Below are 18,720 nucleotides of genomic sequence, written 5' to 3'. Positions count from 1 at the left end.
GATATACCGTGCAACAAACCCCTTCTTATAGCGAGGGCTTCTCCTTGGATAGCGAAGGAGATAGCAACCGGAGCTGAGAAGGCTAGACAAAACTCACAGACACTGTTGCAGAAAATACATCCGATGCCCCCTTGGCCATCCTTGAAAGAAGCATCAGTATTAAGCTTAACAAAGGAGGGATCAGGGGGGGGGGGCCCTGGCGGGAGAGTTGGAAGAACAGAAGAAGTGGGAATGGAGTACCTGATTTGTTGAGACTCAGATAAAGCTTGAAATTCCGAAAACAGGGATTCGGCCTTGTAGACTACCTCCATAGGAGATCTCGTACTGCCTTGGAATAAGAGGTCATTTCTTGCTCTCCACAGAGCCCAACACATGAAGGCAATGAAGCCTGAAATCTCTTTACCCACCAGCTTACTGCCCTTAAAGAAGCCTCCCCAGCTTTGAATGAAGGCATTGATGCTTGGAGCTGTAGGTGGGGGAACAAAATTAAGTCTCGATCTATACCACGCGGCTCTAGCAAACGGTCAATCCAGCAACAAATGGTCAATAGATTCAATGCAGTCGCCATATCGGGGGCAGTTGGGATCTGCAGGAATCTTTCGAAGCTTGAGGCCCTCACCAGTAGCTAACCCTTTCGCACAGGCCCTCCACAGAAAGTTCTGAATTTTTGGGGGACACCAGCAGCTCCATATTCGTCTCCACATTTCTTTGGGGGAGGAGATGGAAGAAGTAGAAGAAGAGGAGGCCGTATGGAGTGTTTCTTTTACTTCCCTCAAGTTGAAAAGGAAGTGATAGGCTGATTTAGTTGGTTAGCAAATCCAATGTTTTTGGGAACTGTATAATAGTACCAACTCATATATAGGAGAATTCTATACACGCAGCAATTCAAATTCTTTTCCTTCTACTACTCTCTTTTTAAGTTTTTATTTGGGCAAAGATTTTAGCTCTGTTTTAAGAGGTAACAACTAACAACCCATGCTTCAAACATACCTTGTGCCTTACCCTCACTAAGAATATTGACATTTTTGCAAATTTGCAATAGAGTGAGAACAAGGCCAAGCTGATCATAAGAATTGGATGACAATGGTCTTCTGTAGGGGAAGATCGAAATGCAAATAAGTGACTCTATGTTATACTATGAATCAAATTTCAGAAACAGACAGAGCATCAACAACTCATATATTACAAGCATGCATAGAATTGAATTAGATCTATTCATTGACTCCCACTCCATCAGTTACTTCTCCTTTCAATTAGTCTCTGCGAAAAACCTACTACTTCTCTTGAAATTGTTGTCAGAAAAAATGAGTGATGATCGATGAGAAGCATGGATCTCGTATTATAGAGAAGAATGTAGGATTTTCAGCTCCTTCTTATGAAGGACTTAAAGGCATGCAGCAACCAAGAACACAGGGGAAACCTCATCAACTTGATAGAGTTGAATCATACATCCAGGGCCAATATATGCACTTATTGGGCAGTAGCTGATACCAGCCAGATTCACTAGTCTTATTTGTAAATACCTCAAAATTGCTGCTGGCAGTAAATAATGTCTGGTTAGATTGGAAGGATATATATATGTATACATTTGTCTTCCTGTGTGTATCCACAATAATCTACTTCATACACAGTTGTGTCCTTCATAAATGCAGATACTGCAATGCTAACTCCTTCAATTTGGCATTTTAAAATAAGCAAGTCCACAACTTTGTACAATGGCATGCATAATTTTTTCCAGTTTAACTTAGAGGATGGACTTACTTGTATGGGCCCATCTTCAGTGCATTAAGTAACTGCATGGGCCACTTAAGAAGATCAGCTAAGGCTACAACACAGGGCTGTTATGGGTCAAGCCTGATCTTAGTTCTAATCCATAAAGTACTATATATTGAATCTTCGATTTGATATGTATTTCACCTTATGTTGGTTCGGACAAGACCGGGTAGATTTCCTGGGGCAGTTTTGTACTTTCGTGGGTTAGGATTTTTCTATATATTTTTGTGGTTATCTCTTCGAGAGATGTGTGAGAGGGTTTGTATGTTCTTCATAGAAATAATGGATTCGGACTATCACTTAGCCGTGGATGTAGCCTTCCTTCTTGGAGGTGAACCACGTAAAATCGTTGTCTTGTGTGCTTGATTTCTCTTTTCTCTTTGTTTTCTTCTGCAAAATCACCATTCAACTGAGTTGTTTTTCTGAAAAAGGCCAATCTAATAGTTGACTAGTTCATCCAAGGAACATCTATGTAAATACAAATACACTTAGGGTATGGAAATTGACTAGCAAATCCAATGTTTTTTTGGAACTACATAATAGCACCAACCCATTAGGTAGCTCTCTGGGTTTTGAGGTCATATCCACTGTCAGCAAATTGTCAATAATGAGCAAAAAGTGGTTCAACATGGCATTCAGCAAACCAAATCCATATTTCCGAGTGCTGTAAGTTATATTCACTTGAGAGAGGTAGATGAAGTATGACTTTAGACTATCAAATATAGTGGCTCCAATTGGCTGTATTGGACTGGTTCAAACCATTCAACTGATACGTATCAATTTTGATATAGTATCGGCTGATACTGATACTTTAAAACATGCTTCAAACTGCATAATATATACTCCTCTTGTAACGCTTCATTACTTGCCACTTGATAGTACATGGGTTAATCCATGTGATAGAGGACTCCACATACATCTCAATGGCCAATTTTTTAGTCCAAAGCAAGCAATGAATGTTGCTTAAAGTTTTATTCAAAGTCCCCCCCCCCCCAAAGAAAAAAGAAAAAGAAAAAGAATAGATAGACTACTTTTTCATTTCTTCTAGTCTCCCTGATAGTTCGATGGTCCCCTATGGAGTAAGGGCGATGACAGTAGGGATGTAAATGAATAGCCAAAATTCGTTTCTGTATCCGTGTCCGTATCTGTTTAGTACTATCCGAAACCGTCTGAAAGCTAAACGGATATGGATACGGATAGGCTATAACTATCCGAAAAGCTATATTTACATGTAAACGGATAAAATATCAGATCCGTATCTGTATCCGTATCCGTTTAGCACTATCCATATCCGTCCGAAAGCTAATCTGATGCGGATGCGGATATAGCACTATCTGAGCCAAATCCGATCCGTTTACATCCCTAGATGACAGCCCACACAATGAACTCTTGTTGTTCTTTGAGTAGCGCGCTCCTCCTGTTTTTGAGATAGCGTATTTCATTCTGGAGAAAAAAAATTTTAACTCAAAATTTTAGTAAAATTACCAAAATGCCATCAAATGGAGATGAATATGAAATACAAAAATGACATCTTTTATAATCTTAGCTACTTCCTTTGTTCATTTTAAACTGAAATTATACTAAAAAGATGCTTATTTGATCCTCTATCACATGGACTAACTCATGTACTAAAATGTAGCAAATAGTAAAACGGGTATTTTGACAGGAAAAAAACCCTTATAGATTTCAATAAACACACCATATCACCATGGACACAGTTCATAGCAAACATCCCTTAGAAACAAATTACAGTAATTTACATGGTGTAACACTAGAAAGGTGTATATAGAATGCCAGGATTAATCAGTCTAATATGTATACTTGGTTAAATAGCATTCCGATCCTAAAGACCAAATTTGAATGCCAAATGTGCTTCCAGGTGATGGTTATGGCACACCCTGATCGAGATGAGTCTAGCTCATTAATGCACTACAATCCCTAGTTATAATTATCTATGGTAGTTTTTGAAACCAATTTCAAGAGAAATTTTCATCAAGCTCCGTCTTTCGTACATGCTCTAAATTCTTTTCAATGTATGCAAAGAAATGTAAGAGACACATATAATATAAGGGGAAGTGCATTCTAGGTTAATAATGCATTTTGAGAAATCATACCAAATGTAGCATTAATGTTAAAAAATCCTTAATACGATTCCAAATGCTTTCAAAGTATCATATACATAGTTCATTCTCTTTAACCATGATTTAGAGTAACATCTTCTTGAGGATAAGGTGCTCGAAACCACAAAATGTTGAGGTTGAGAAGACGAGATAGACAAATATATGCTAAACAAGTAGTGAAAAAAAGGACTTTGTCTGGGAGTGTGACTCCTAACTTTCTATGCCTTGACATATGATGGGGCAAAATGACCATCCCACACTCATGAAAAATAGAAATCCCTCCCTGTTGAAGTGTTGATGTTTTCCGTTGTGCTTCCATTGGTCCCACACTGGGGCAGGGCCGCACTCCCAGACAAGAACTTACTATGGAACCAGACAATTACTGATCTACTGTTTAATTTTGGCACATAAATATCTAACAGTTCTTTAATTTGGTAGGGTAGAGAGAGAGAGAGAGAGAGAGAGAGAGAGTCTTGGCAGAGTTTATTAAAAGGCAATCAGTAGTTGATAATATCATATCTGTTCAGACTTCAGATTCATGTGAGTGGGACTTGGCCTGGCAATGAAGCATTGGAACATGTTATTGTTGGGGTTCTCCTTTGCCCACAACATCCATGGGGACACCCTGCCGATATGCCCGAGATAAGCATGCACGCACGCACGCACGCACGCACCTGCCCTGGTGTTGTGCAACTATAATAGCAGCAACAGCAGCTCATCTTCTGTCGGTACTCAATATTTACTAACTGACCTACATTTTTGCACTATATTGTCGGTTCCTGAAGGTTGGACTAGATTTTCAGAACTTTTTTTTTTGTCCTTGGCCTTTCTTTCTTCTTATCTCATTTCCTTTTCACATGAGGGACCCTTTTAGGTTATTTGCTGGCACTTGGCACTGGGCACTGGGGGATTTGGAATCCTGAAATCAGTTGGGCTGGGTCCACTGGGAGACAATAAGCTTTAGGGGTCAAACAGCCTGGGTGAGTCCTTTTAGATCAGCCCAAGTTCAACCCGGCCCTGAGGTTGGACTGAGAAATCTCTCAGCCCAAGCCTAACCTTGTTGAGTTCAGCCCAGCCCAACCCAACCCAATCTTATTGATCCTGATCAGGCCGGACTGGGCCGGGTTGGATGTCTTGATTGGCCTTGATTTTGCCAGGGCTGGGCTGTTGTTGACTACCCCTGATTTTTTTTTTTCCTTTTTCTTTTGAGGGGTGGGGTGGGGGAAGTGTTCTCTGAGTGGGACACGGGCCATGTCGCGCACAGCAGCCAATGACAGCCCTGTTAATTATAAAATTAATTTCCTGTATCGCATTACTTGTGCATTATTGTAAATCAATAATGCACAAACTATGACAGGAAAATTAGCTTGTCAGTCTGATTCTTGCAACATGGAAATGGGTTTCCAAGCACAGAATCTGCTACCCAAGACTTTGATGGGCTCAATTTGGTAGTGGCTCAGTTCTCAAACTATGGAAGGTGATTCTTTTTCATTAAAATTGGGCTGATTTAGGCCCATATTCATTGAAGCCCATAACTGAAAACTAGCAAGAGATCAAGTAATATTCCTATTTGGGGTCTTAAAACATAGGGAAGAAGATCACTTGACGAGTACCATGAACAATTTGTCCCTTCTAATTGTTGTTCATTGGATAAATGATCTAGAACAACCATATTTCAATTTTTATGGTTCACCTCAATTGTATGGTTTACCATGTGATTGAAAATTTGCACTTATATATTTTAAAAATTACTTTATCACAGCTTAGTTTTTTGTTTCATGATATGTGTTCGGACAAAAACTTATTGCATGAATAGAGACTAACGTGGACAACAGATTCACAAAGTTTATAACAAATTCATCTGTCATGTAGTGGAGGAAAAACATGTAGTCTAGAAAGCTTATGTGCAAACTCTCTGTGCTATGGGTGAGCTAGGCTTCTCCTCTACAGTACAGGAATACAGACTTTCAGCGGCCGTTAGAAACCCACCTCTTAAAGTTGTAGAGACAGTATTTTTTTGATAAAGGATAAACAAAGATAAAATTAAAAAAAAAAAAAAAAAGATTACAAGATTAAATCTAGGGCATACCTAGACTGAATACAAAAACAAAACAACGATAAAGATTACTCACCTTCGACATTGCAATCGGCAAGAAAATTCATAGCAACACAGAAAATAGAGGACAAGAAGTTAAAAAAATTTTGTCATCAAAATTTTAGGTGTTTAAAGGAAATTGTTGTACATGCCGCTGCCAGTGTAGGTTGTGTCCTTTCATATTGTATTTTTCATTCTTTTTTTACCCTTTCACTCTTACAACCTCTGTATTCCTTACTAAACAGAACACTGTCACATCCTCTCATTGGTGCACTTGAGAAGTGCAGGCTACACAAGCGACATAGCAATCTCTCCCCTGAGTTTTAAGAGAAAGAGATCATTGCTTGGTTGTGTAGCTCCTGCACTATTGCAGGAACCAATGAAAATGTATGCAGGGAGATTTTTTATTTCAGGAGAGAGTGGGTAATAATTTTGCGTGCTCCTGTGTCTAGGCACAAGAATCACACGACCAAGTAGCGTTCTTTTTTTCGTGTTTTAACTATACAATAAAATAGGTAAGAAATGTCCCGTGGTTGTGATTATTTAAAGACATATTCATAGATTAAAAATACATCTCTCTCTCTCCCTTTGCATTAAAAAAAAAAAAAAAAAAAAAAAAAAAAAAAACCTACACTATAAAAGTGTAGGCCAGAAAGTGGTTGCTTTAAGACTTGGTATATATGGATTGGAAGGACAAGGAATGAGATCACAAGCCCTTTTTTTATGTGGACAATGAAGGGGTCGATTTTAGAAAAGACTTGACTGATCAAGAAAATTTCATTGATAAAAAGAACTAAGCAGAGGAAGCATCTTCTTGGGAACAGATTACAATATATAGATATAGAATGGAGTCATAACCCTAGTGTTGTTTTACTTTGTGCAGGCCAGGCAGGAAGACAAGAAGGGTACTCCATGCCATAAGAAGATGAACCATTGTTTTTTGGTCGTGAGTTCCATGGTAAGTTTCAAACTTACTTTCTTAAACATTGTGATTTGGTTGTTTGGACCAAAAGTCAAAAAGAGATTGGTGTACTTGATCGGGTTCCTTCACTCTTCCCACCTGGGCCACCTCTTGGGCTAGTGGTTAAGATTCTCTCTCTCTCTCTCCCCTCTGCAATCCAAAACCCACCAATCATGCACCTATTATGGTAAGGAGAAAGTTTTCCTATAGTGTAGAGTTCAGCCAACCATTTTAGGGTCTTAAAAACATTCTCCTATTGGATAAAGCTGATAATACTTTCTTCGGCCAATCTAAAAGTGAGTGGTCAAGAGATTCTCTTTCAGTGTGGCTTAAGGAAAACTCTTTCTTCTTCAATTTCTTAAAAGTGCAGTGGGGTGCAGTTTGGGACCCCTGACAGGCACGGTTAATAAAAAATTTTTCTTAAATTTGTTAGCACTTTTTTTGGCCATCCAAAGCAATATAATTTCAAGCATAATAAAATAATGAGAGAAGGTTTTCTAAGCTGGAGAGCCCACCAATGGAGAGAGAGAGAGAGGATGTTGACGTAGCCTCCACTGCAAGCATCAAGAATCATATTTTTAAAATTATTTATAAAGATATATTTAATTTCAAGTATAAAAATCGATAAGAAATCACTGCCTGGACGTGTAGCCCTTGCACTAGGGTGCAATGAGAGCACATGTAGAGGCATTAACATGGGCGGAATTAGTTATTTCGTACGGGGTAGAAGTGTAATATAGCACGCTCCTATGTCTAGGCACAAAATCCACATGATTAGGAAGCTTTTTTTTTCCATTAAAAAAATATATCTATCAAAAAGTTGAAAAGTTTCTCTACACAGTACCCAGTGCACAAGGCTCCCGCTTTTACCAAGGTCTGGGGAAGGTCAAATGTATGCAGCCTTACCCCTGTTTCCAGAGAGGCTACTTCCAAGACTTGAATCCGTGATCAAGCATTCAACAAGTGAGCATTTGACCAACGCGCCAAACACGACCTTCGAGGGTAAAGATGATCTCTACGCCAACGACTAAATTTTATAATTTGGATGGAGATGCGATGGTTTCAACCATATAGATATAAAGGTATGGTTTGAATTTTTCACACATTAAATTTCAAACTTAGATTCAATCATACACCCCCATATAATAATGGCATACATATCCATGTATCCATGTATCTTCTCACCACACTTTAAGTGTAATAAGTCTTGAATTTTCCAATGTATCATTTTGTTACTGATTTTTTTGGGTTGAAACATGACATGTGTATAGGAGACCTTTGAGCTCATTAGTCTTAAAAATTATAGAATTATCTAATGTGCCACAGGACATAACTTGAGGTGGTGGTGTAGAGAATAAGTTCCTATCAAAAAAATAAAAAAATATAATTTAAGGAGAGGGTTCACCATGTTGACAAGGTAGGTGGAATCTCCCACGCCACACCAACCATGACATGGGAAACATTTTTTTCAACAGAAGCCCACATGGTTAAAGAAGAGAGGATAATCAATGAAAGACCTACATGATCAAAATATGAGAGGGTGTAGGAAAGCATCCCACACTTGTCGGCATGGGGATCTTTTTTTCAATATTTAAACCAAAAATCATCTGTCAAAACATTATACCATTGTGTTAATTTTTGGAGCCAATTTATAATAAAAAAACATCTTAAATATATATTTTTTTCCCCAGTTAATTGGCCATTACAAGTTTGAAATCAGACCTTTTGGTTAATAAATTTAAGTGTGATGAAGGATTTGCAGTCTATTGTAGTTATAAAGTCACAATTCCCTTGCCACATGACAACCATAGACAGATTTAAGGATACATATGGTTGAGTACCTTAAACCCATTTGACTCAAATTTTAGCTTGAAACAAGCATGGGGAAGTTTTACCAAAAAAAAAAAGTGAAGTGATTGGTAACCAACCTTTCCTTTTATTTTAAACTAATGAATACCATTTCATAATATTAGAATAGTGGTATTCTTATAATTTTCAAGGTTGGTGAAACATTAAAATTTTTTGGCTTTTTAGTATAACACATTTTTTTTATCAATTAAAATAAATTTCGTCATTTCTCATAAATATTATATTAAATAAATTTTAATTTATTAAAAACTCTTTTTTACCCCTACATTAATTATTATATTAAATATTTTTTTTCAAAATAAGACACGGGGCAATTAGAAGAAAGTTACAACTTCTTAGTTACCACTTTGGTGACAACAAGTTGCACCCCATAACTTTAGGGATCCGGCTCCTCTCCAATGCCTAGGGGGTATCCAAGGGTTAGCTTGTGCCCAACGGCTGGATGTCCCCTGGGAGTGCTGGGCTCCCTAGAGAGGAGCGCAATCCTAACTTTAGTCAATTTGCACTCACTTTTTAAGTTAAGATACATCTACTTGTTCGAACCTGAAATTTTACCAATTATTGGAAGAAAAAAAAAACTTTACCAATCATATGGATGTCAGATACTCCATTACTCCATAATATTATGTAATAGGAAAAAGAATGTTATCTGATCACGTGAATCTTACACCAGATACATGAGTACATGAATTTACCATCCCACCTCCATAAAACAAAAAATCTCATTCATATTGATGCTCCTACGCATGCTCTCATTGACCCCTACACAAGTGTAGGGACCACACGACCAGACATCAATCTCTCGCCCTAAGTAATACTAAGTTGGATCTTTATCCCCTCAATTTACCTGCCCGTCAATTTCCTCAATTCCATTTAATAGGGGGGGAGGGGAGGGGAGGGCAGAAATGACCACCCTACCCCTGGTCGAACACACTGTCTGGGTGGAATCCACCTCCCTCTATTTGTGGGAATTGAGGAAATCGACAGGTAGGCAAATTGAGGTGATAATTTTCCATATTAAGTGGCCCCAAAGATCCACGAATCCATCTTGAATCGGTCTTATAATCTAAATTTAGAGTTTGATTGTTGAAACCTCCTACTCTTTTTAAAGAAAAAATGATCATCTCGTAGGTTTATTAAAACCTGCCGTCTGTTTGTTACATCTCTTTCCACTTTTGTCCCAACCAAAACTCTCCCAAACAAACTACAAAAGCGTATGTATTTAAAACAAAAAAAAAATCTTGTCCTTACTCTAGCAAGATAGAATGGTAGATGCACCCATTTGATGAACTCGATCAACATTTATAAGCTATTATGTCTCAAATGGATCTGATGAGACTGATGATGACCATAACCATTCAATTTAAAAACTTTCTTACCATCAATTGTTTAGAATAATTCAAGAGATAGGGTTCCTCACGCTGTCCATGTGGGGAGGAATCTAAACGTCATAGTAATAGGTATTCTGAAAAAGATATCATCTATAATAAAAAATAGAAAGAAATTTGTATACGGTAAATTCTCCCATCAACTCCATCTAACAAAGAGTATAGGGGTTTTTTCAGTTTGGCATTTATGCCAATCTGACTGCATTTAATGTAGATCGTGCATGAAAACTTTTGCCAATAAAAAATTAACGTGAAAAAAAAACTGCACACTGTCGAAGTAGCAATCTTTTTTCCCATAATTCAATTATTGGTTTTTTATTTTTTTTATTTTTTTTTGATAATACCAATTATTGGCATTTCATATCTTCTACCTTCTCTTTTTTATTTTTTTTTGGGGGAGGGGGGATATCTACCTTTTCATATCTACCTTTTCTACAATAGTTCCGGTTCACAAGGAAGTCCAAGCAAGTGCCCATTGCCTGATGGAGAATAAAAGTTTATTTTGCAGATACTGTGGCCGACAAATGAATGGCCCCCACATGTGTCAAAGTCAACCTTATCAAATGGTCCTAAATATCTCACATTTCGTGAACCGCACACATGAAACTTGGGAGGAGGGTGAGGAAAGAAGGGGGGGTGGGGGTGGGTTGTCAAGTAGGGACCCAAAGTGTTGGTTTAATGCTTCTTCATCAAAGAGGACAATTGATATAGCCTAACTTCGAGGTCCCATCTCCATGAGACCATGAGATAAATTATAGAGTTTCAATGCATCTTCTAAAGAATCTGGAAGCCCTAGATTTCTACCATCTCCTTATGTGTTACTATGGGAATTTTTTTTTTAAAAAAAAAGGAAAGTGGGACCCACAAGGCTCAAACTTTCTGGCTATATTGTTTACACCATTATCAATTTAATTTGGACCAAATTTCTCTCCACCCTGAATGGTGAAGATCTCTTTACCATTCGATCGACCCTGTGATTGGACTGTAGAAGAATATTTCAGACCTTGAACAATAGAGTGTGGGAGTTAATAATGAACTTAAACTCCAATTGTTGCGTCATCTCACCCTTAGTGTAAGAAAATTAATCCTTACATAAACTTTGATTTGTGTTTGATGAATAGGAACTATTGAATAAAAATTATGGCAATCCAGTACCAGTATACAATTGAGATGGTCCATCAAATTTGAGATGTGATTTTTTTTATCCAAGCTAGGAATTCCCCATTGTCTAGATAGTATAACAAGACATAGGTGAGAATATCATCCGTGTTGTCTATGTAGAAAACCCTTTTTCATAAAAAGAAAATTTTCATTTCAGAAATGATTGTATTGTAGAAAAACGAGAACCTAAAATGATGCAGAAAAAAAAATGGTAATCGTAAACAAACCAATCACACAATGCACATAAGAATTTACGTGATTTGACAAGATTCTCGACGTAAACAATGAGATGAGACCTGCTTTACTGTCAATGGAGAATAGGGTTATAGCTGCTCATCCTCACACTTCTCTCAGATTGATTATAGTGAAAGAACCCTCACTACAAACTTATAGTGAAACCCTATACAAAAAATTTATCAAATTACCTATATAACCCTACGACTTTTTAACAACTCTTCCGAATCAGCATACTTATGCAAACGAAGGATTACAAGACATCAAACCCCCAACACCTATAGATCCAAAAGATATATTGATAAAATGAGATCAAGTAGGATGAGGAGGGTGAGGGTAGGGTGTATTCAAGATGCAAGACCCGAAAATGAAGGCTAAAGTCTAAAGAAATCTGAAAACAGCCCTAATAGGTAGGTAGCTACGTTGCCGTGTGAGAGTCGCATGCCACATGCAAGCCACTAGTTATTACTTACTTAGTATAAGTGTGTAATTAGTGAGGTACAATGGGCATGGAATCATGGTGTTTGTAGCGTGAATCAAAGATTATAACTTCTAGATCGATATTGCATAAAAGAATAATTAAAAAAACCCACCAAAAAGAGCCGAAAAAGAAAGAGAGAAAGGTGTTGTGGAGTTGCAAACACAGAAATAAAGTGGGTTAGAATTAGATAAAGTGTCTTCCATGGTAAAAAGGAGGAAGTGTCATGCATGGTTTACTCACAAGCTTCGTATATATACCTTGAATGATCTCAAACGCAAACCCTTTTCTTCCCTTTTCCATGTTTGTTTTTATTCTCACCATCCAACCACATGAATAACTACTTGTTAACTCCCCCTCATTAAGGGTTGTTGCTTCAATCCCTTAATTTGCTTTTACTTGAGCTTGGGTTTGCTTATAAAACATGTTAGAGGTTACTAGTTACTGGGAAAAAGATTAATGGATCTGTGACTTAACTTTGCCTTTGTGTAGTTGGGAAGTGATGGAAAGTGAAGTAGCTATATTGTTCTTTCACCAAGCAATGGATTGGGTAGCTAATTACTTTGGAGTATTCTCAAGCTAGGATTCCCATGAGAATCTTATCTGTTACCTCCTCTCATTGCCTCTTCTTTATAAGAGGAAAGAAAAGTATGGATATGTTAAATAAAAGAAAATCTCACATCCTAACATATCTACAGGTTTGGGAATCCTTAGAGAAAATTGAGAGAACTCTTTCATAAATATTACTGTGTATCTTCCCTCTTTAGTGGCTGGTGGTAGGGCAGGCTGTCGATTCCCTTCACTTAATGTTTATTCTTCCATTCATTACCCCTTAGCCTTTCGGGTTCAGTTCTTCTGCACATACATGTGAGAGACAACCACATATCCCATTGTTATCATTTACATGGTGAAGAGGGGTATTTATGAAAACAAAAGGGACATGTGGTTGCCTCTTAGTACGTGCACCAACACGTACATGCAGATGATCCATTGTGACACCAAAAAGACGGCAGACACAATACCGGTCTGCCTGGGAGATCGTTGAGGGGTCCTCACCAAGAGACAGCTTAGTAGCAAGGGGTTGGAAGAATGGTGAGGAAGTATATATTTAGTACTACAGCAGCTAGGGAGGAAGATTCTGAACTATTGATAAAGAATAGTCTCCTCTACTTGGTATGATGTGTTTTAAAGTCGTTAGGCCCATTGGGCCAAAGCGAACAATATTATTCCAAGAGAGAGGTTGGGTCATTACATCCATTCTCTAGCCTTTCTTACCTTCACAAACACGAGAGAAAAAAAAAAGTGGAATGAGGTGATCTAAGGTGAAGAGAAATGAATTTTCAAGATAAGAAAACCCGGGAATCTAAAATTTCAAATGAACCATTTAGAGTTTACATGGGGGTAATTTAGGAATTTATTTTATCTCTAACCCTTTAAATAGTTGCGATGGAGGGCTATTAGGGTTTTACTAGGAATTCTTTGTAAACATGAGGTGTGAAGAAGAGAACTTGTAACCCTTTCTCCGTTGCTAGTCAAACTGCTCTTATCTCTCTGTCGATGTAGGCACTTTGTCGTTTATGATTGTGTCTTCTTTCTTTTTCGTTATGTTTTCTGCATCGCAAATAGGGTTTCATTTCTACATGAACATGCACTAACAACAAGGGGAAAACGCGTTAAAAGTTTGAAAATTATAATGAAATTACCTCGATATTCAATAATGGTTTCAATGAATATGCCATATGAGTTTTTTTCATACATGAGGATGCCTCTTATTTCAAAATATGTTTTGTACATTAGTTGCTACATGCATCCAAAGTTTTTGACTGTTTTTCGAATCATTGAAACTATTATATTTAAGGGAAAATGTTTTGTACAATGCCAGCTCAAAAATAGAATTGCACAACCCCTCATATATCATTGTTCATGTGAGGAGGTGATATGCCATAAAAGCCCTTGCGGGAACCACTCAGGAAAACAGTGTGAGAAATTACTTCCAAGAAAACATTAACATGAACTCCTTCATTGGAAGATTTTTGGATGAGGGTAGTACCTGCAAATAACAATTAAGTTACTTGCAGGTATTCTTGCCTAGAAAGGAGAGGGGCCCTTTCATCTATAGAAATCTCAAATCAGCATCCTTGATAGAGAACACAGCTCTTTTCACACCTATGGAATTAGGTATCAATACCACATCCACTAGAAAATCATTCCTCAAGCAATGACTAGTTTTGGTTTATGGGTCAATTTGATAGTTGCGAAAGTAGAAACGAACCCAATTCACAATGCAGAAAACACAATAAAATAGAAAGAAAAAACAATCACATAACGCAAAGATATACGTGATTAGGCAAGGTATCTATGTCCACGGAGAGATGAGAATAGTTTCACAAGCTCTCTTCCTCATGCCTCTCTGTGTTTATCAAATTTTCTTAATTACCCCCATGTAAACCTTCAAACCCTATAGGTTTTTAACTGCCCTTCGGAGGGAGCCCACAACCCAGTCCATAGAATATAAGACGTATCAACCCTCAACAGCGAACTTGACAAGAGTGTATCGTAAAACCCAGATCAGAATCGATTGAATTGACTCGTAATCAACTTGAGCTGCTTCTGATTGAACCTAATTCTACGCGTATTGAATCCAACCAAATTAGAGTGAGCTAAGAAACAGGAAAAATCCGGTTGAGTCCATCCGATTGATTCCTAGTCAATTCGACTTGGAATCGAAGGAGAAACCAAACCCATATTTGGATCCGAGTTTTAAAACTTTGTTCCCATTAAACAAATTAAGGTTCACGGATGTGGGTTTCTTTTTGGGCAAAAATTTGCGTGCACGGCCGTACATGAACATGACCTGCATTAAATGCAGTAGAAACCATAAATATCAATCCAAAATGACATAAAATCCCCTTACATCCCTTATCTGATGGAATTGATGGGAGAATCTCCAAAGTATGGATGGATACTTTTTCCTTCTTTTTGTAAGGAAATTTTTTTTTTTGAAATTTTTTTTTTTGACATGATAATTCAAAGATTTTAACATGAACTGTACTTAATGTGGCCACTGTTCTCTAACCCTCAAAGAGGGAAAGTCGACAGAGAGAAAGTGAAGTATAATAGTGATATAGTGAGGTGGGAGTTTATTAGATCTTAAGAAGAAGAAGAAGTAAAAAAGGTTTAGGTTATTGACTAATTCCTTTTTAGGGTTCTGTGAATGTGAAAACCAGCTTCAGAATTTCTTTGTTTGTTCTCTTTTTTCTTCCTCTACATGCACACCCCACACTCTCCCACTTGTGAGAATGTGAAGGGCACTCACACCCTCTCTAGCCCCTTCTTTGTTGTTTCTCTTTTTTGATCTTTGACTCATTAGGCACACCTCACATAAAAGCCACCGAGTTGTTCTCTCCCATTGACACAGTTGGTTCTATACGTGGCTGATTAGATAAGCTTTTATGACCTCAAGGAACACAACATGCCCATATTGAAAGAATACAAGAAGATGCCCATGTTAGGTTTGAACCATGTGCCCATTAGCTAATGGGCTTGGGTCCAACATATATTCCAATCCAACGGCTAGGACTCAAAGATCATCAGACTGAATTTGACGTTTAGAATCGTCGAAGTGTGGGGTCATTAGGGTTTAAGAAAAAGATAGAGGAGAAGAAGAAAGAAGAAAGAAGAAAGAAGAAGAAGAAGAAGAAGAAGAAGAAGAAGGTGACTTTTAAATAATTTTGACCAAGGTCTGCGCTTTGATCTCCTCTTTTGGTAATGACGAGACTGATATATTGTCATTTTTGCCCTTAGAAACTAAAAACAAAATATTTTGTTTTGAAGTCAATTACCTAACAAAACCACTGCCATAAATTAATGCCCTTCATTCAATCGGTGACTAAGCCCAGCCCAGATCTACCCAATTTCTGGACCACATTTAAAATTGCCCACTGGGCCCACTCCATTGGAACCAGATTTCTCTATTTTTTTTTAATACTTGTTCTTTAAAAGGTCATCAAAGAGAAAGATTCCCATTGGATGATCAAGATGGAAATACCCAAAAGAGACACACACACCCTTTCAATCTATGGAAAAGTCTCATTGATGAGTTAATTAATTAAAATTTTGATTCCCTTAAACTAATTTTCATCTATGAAATTACTAAAATGGCTTTGTAATCTAAGGAATTTACTATGGAGGATAAGGGAAATGGAAATGCATTTATGGAATTTATTGTGAAGTTATGAGACCCGGATACTCTGTTTCAGAGGTTATGAATTTACTTCCCTTTTAAGATTTCTTAATATGGGAAAGAGTAAATTAGACTTATATTTGAAGGTTATTATGGTAAATTTAGTGGGTCTGCATGCCTCATGCCTGGTCTAACACTGTTACACAGTTACAATTGTGACTAAAGCTTGAAACAGCGTAAGACAGAAAAGAACAGATGGGCAAAAGAGACGAAAAGAAAGGGAAGAAACGAGCAGATAAGAGAGAATTAGCTTCTTCACCAACTGTACAAAGACAGTGGTGACAGGTCGAACTTAGTTTCATTAAAAATAAAAATTGATTTGGAAGAACTTTATTTTAGAATATTTTAGTCACTAGAAAAAAGGAAAAAACAGTTAGCTTAGAACAGCTGGAAACAGAAGCAGAACCGATTGCCAGAATCGAACTCAATGGCAGTTTCAGAGCGAGTTCAGCTTCTGCAAAAACTCTCAATACACACAACCCAAAAGATTTCTTTCTTCTTCTTCTTCTTCTTCTTTTTTTTAATCGAAAGACAGAAATGAATGAATCCATTAATGGATGCACAAATTTAAAGGAATGAATTACAGTTAGCAAAGAAGAAAAAGGAAAAAGAACGACTGTTTGATAGATTGAAGGAGAGAAAGAAAAAGTAAAAAAAAAAAAGCACGAATTTTGAGAAGATTAATATAAAGAAAAATCTGTAAATACAGAGACCCATTTGTGATTTGACCCAATTCCTCAAACAAACTAAAAATAATCACAGATCGCATTGATAAGACTCAAGGTTTGGAATTTCTATTTACCTCCGAGAGCTTTGAGTTTTCCACTGTAATCCCCATTCAATGGCACAGAATCCAATCACCACTGTAATCCGTCATTTGGTCGGATCGACGAATTCTGCATCAGAGACCGCAGAGAGCTCAACTTGGCTCATATCGTCATCTTCAACAGGAGCAGGAAGGTTAAGATCTATCAAATTGTTTCCAAATTTAGCAGTATTTGTAGCTGTAGCTGTAACTGAACCAGAAAGGTGGGATCTTTTGTGCCCACCATGAGCTTGACCAGACCCAAAAACTCTAAAACAAACAGGGCATTCATGGATTTTCCGATCGACAGTGGAAGTTCCTGCATTACCTGGTTCGGAATCTGCTTCATGGGTCCGAGCAGCATAGGAGGAAGATAGGGTACAGCCTCTGATCTTCTTATGACTTGCTCTATGCCCACCCAAAGCTTGGTAAGACCTGAACACCTTCTTGCATGTCCCGCACTGGTATCTCCCCCGAGTCCGAGTTGGGAATTTGAGCTCTTCCGAGTCATCGGACTCTTCCATAGATTTCTCTGCTTCTTCTTCATCTTCTTCTTGTTCTTCCTCCGTCTCCACTTCTTCTTCTTTTCTCATCCATATATCCCTTGAAAGCATCATAAGACATCGCGCAACATCTTCCTCTGGAGTAGTATCAGATACAGAGCTCACCGGTTCTGGCTCGGGCAGCGACTCAGCTTGACTGGGTTTGCTCGACTTGGGCTTCTTCAGCTCCGGTGTTTGTGGTTGTTGATGTTGCTGTAGATTTCTTTGTTCTCCGATGAAGCTGGATTTGCGATTCCTCTTCGATCGTCTTCTAGATGGGTTCTTAGATGATTCTGTTTCGCTTTCTCTGTCCTGCACAACCGACCCAGCATCGACGGCAAAAGAAAACTCAGGATCTACCAAACGAAAGCTTTTCTTCGGATTCTCTCTCAGCCCATAATACAAACCTTTTTCCTCTTCTTCTTCTTCTTCTTCTTCTTCCTCACCAGAAGAAGAAGAAGACGAAGAAGATGATGCAGATGAGGGCGACTCAGTCTCATCTCTGAGTTGTTGTTGTTGATGATGATGGTGATGGATTTGTTGGGCCTTTGGAGGTATCGACAAGGTAGCCATATGAGACCTCATATGACCACCCAAAGCTCTACCATTAGCGAAACTCCTGAAACAGAGCTTGCAACTGTGCTTCTCCATGAAAATTAGAAACAGAGCAGAGCTTCGAAGCTCTCTCTCCTTCTCTTTCTTCCCTTCTTCTTCTATCTATGAAAACTAGAGAGCTTAAGAAGTATAGCGAGAGAGTGGAAACTTAGGAGTAGGTAACAAGCATTCCCCCTACAAAAAGGACACACAAAACCAAGGAAAAAAAATTATTACTTATATCAATGGAAAAAGAGAGAATTTTTTTCTATTTCTGAAAAATAATTAACAAAACGGCAGAATATATTATATAAATGATTAAATAAAATCTCCATAAAGCGTGTGTATGAAGGGGGAAAGAGGGACATGTAACATGCAAGCCTTGCCTGTTTCGGCTTTTATTTCACCAATTTATTTCCAAATTTTTTACCAATTTTAATTACAAAAATATCCTCAC

The 18,720-nt window shown here is 37.8% G+C and overlaps 1 protein-coding gene across 2 annotated transcripts; it reads right to left on the bottom strand.

Moving 5' to 3' along the window:
* Positions 1–1,520: 1,520 nt before the first annotated feature.
* LOC122663803 (zinc finger protein ZAT9-like) lies at positions 1,521–18,447 on the bottom strand. Of its 2 annotated transcripts, XR_006333224.1 has the most exons (2): positions 17,125–18,447; positions 1,521–1,533 (listed from the first exon to the last, which is right to left on the bottom strand). XR_006333224.1 is itself a non-coding variant. In XM_043859448.1 (1 exon), the coding sequence occupies exon 1, from the start codon at positions 18,318–18,320 to the stop codon at positions 17,196–17,198; it is 1,125 nt and encodes a 374-aa protein (XP_043715383.1). In that variant the 5' UTR covers positions 18,321–18,447; the 3' UTR covers positions 16,960–17,195. The 2 variants fall into 2 exon arrangements, 1 of the variants encoding a protein (XP_043715383.1); XM_043859448.1 differs by lacking the exon at positions 1,521–1,533 and having other exon boundaries at positions 16,960–18,447.
* Positions 18,448–18,720: the final 273 nt, after the last annotated feature.

Source organism: Telopea speciosissima, chromosome 6, assembly GCF_018873765.1.
Source record: "Telopea speciosissima isolate NSW1024214 ecotype Mountain lineage chromosome 6, Tspe_v1, whole genome shotgun sequence".
Taxonomy (NCBI): Eukaryota; Viridiplantae; Streptophyta; class Magnoliopsida; order Proteales; family Proteaceae; genus Telopea; species Telopea speciosissima.
The sequence above is the reverse complement of the archived record's forward strand: the minus strand, read 5'-3'. Positions and strand labels throughout refer to the sequence as shown.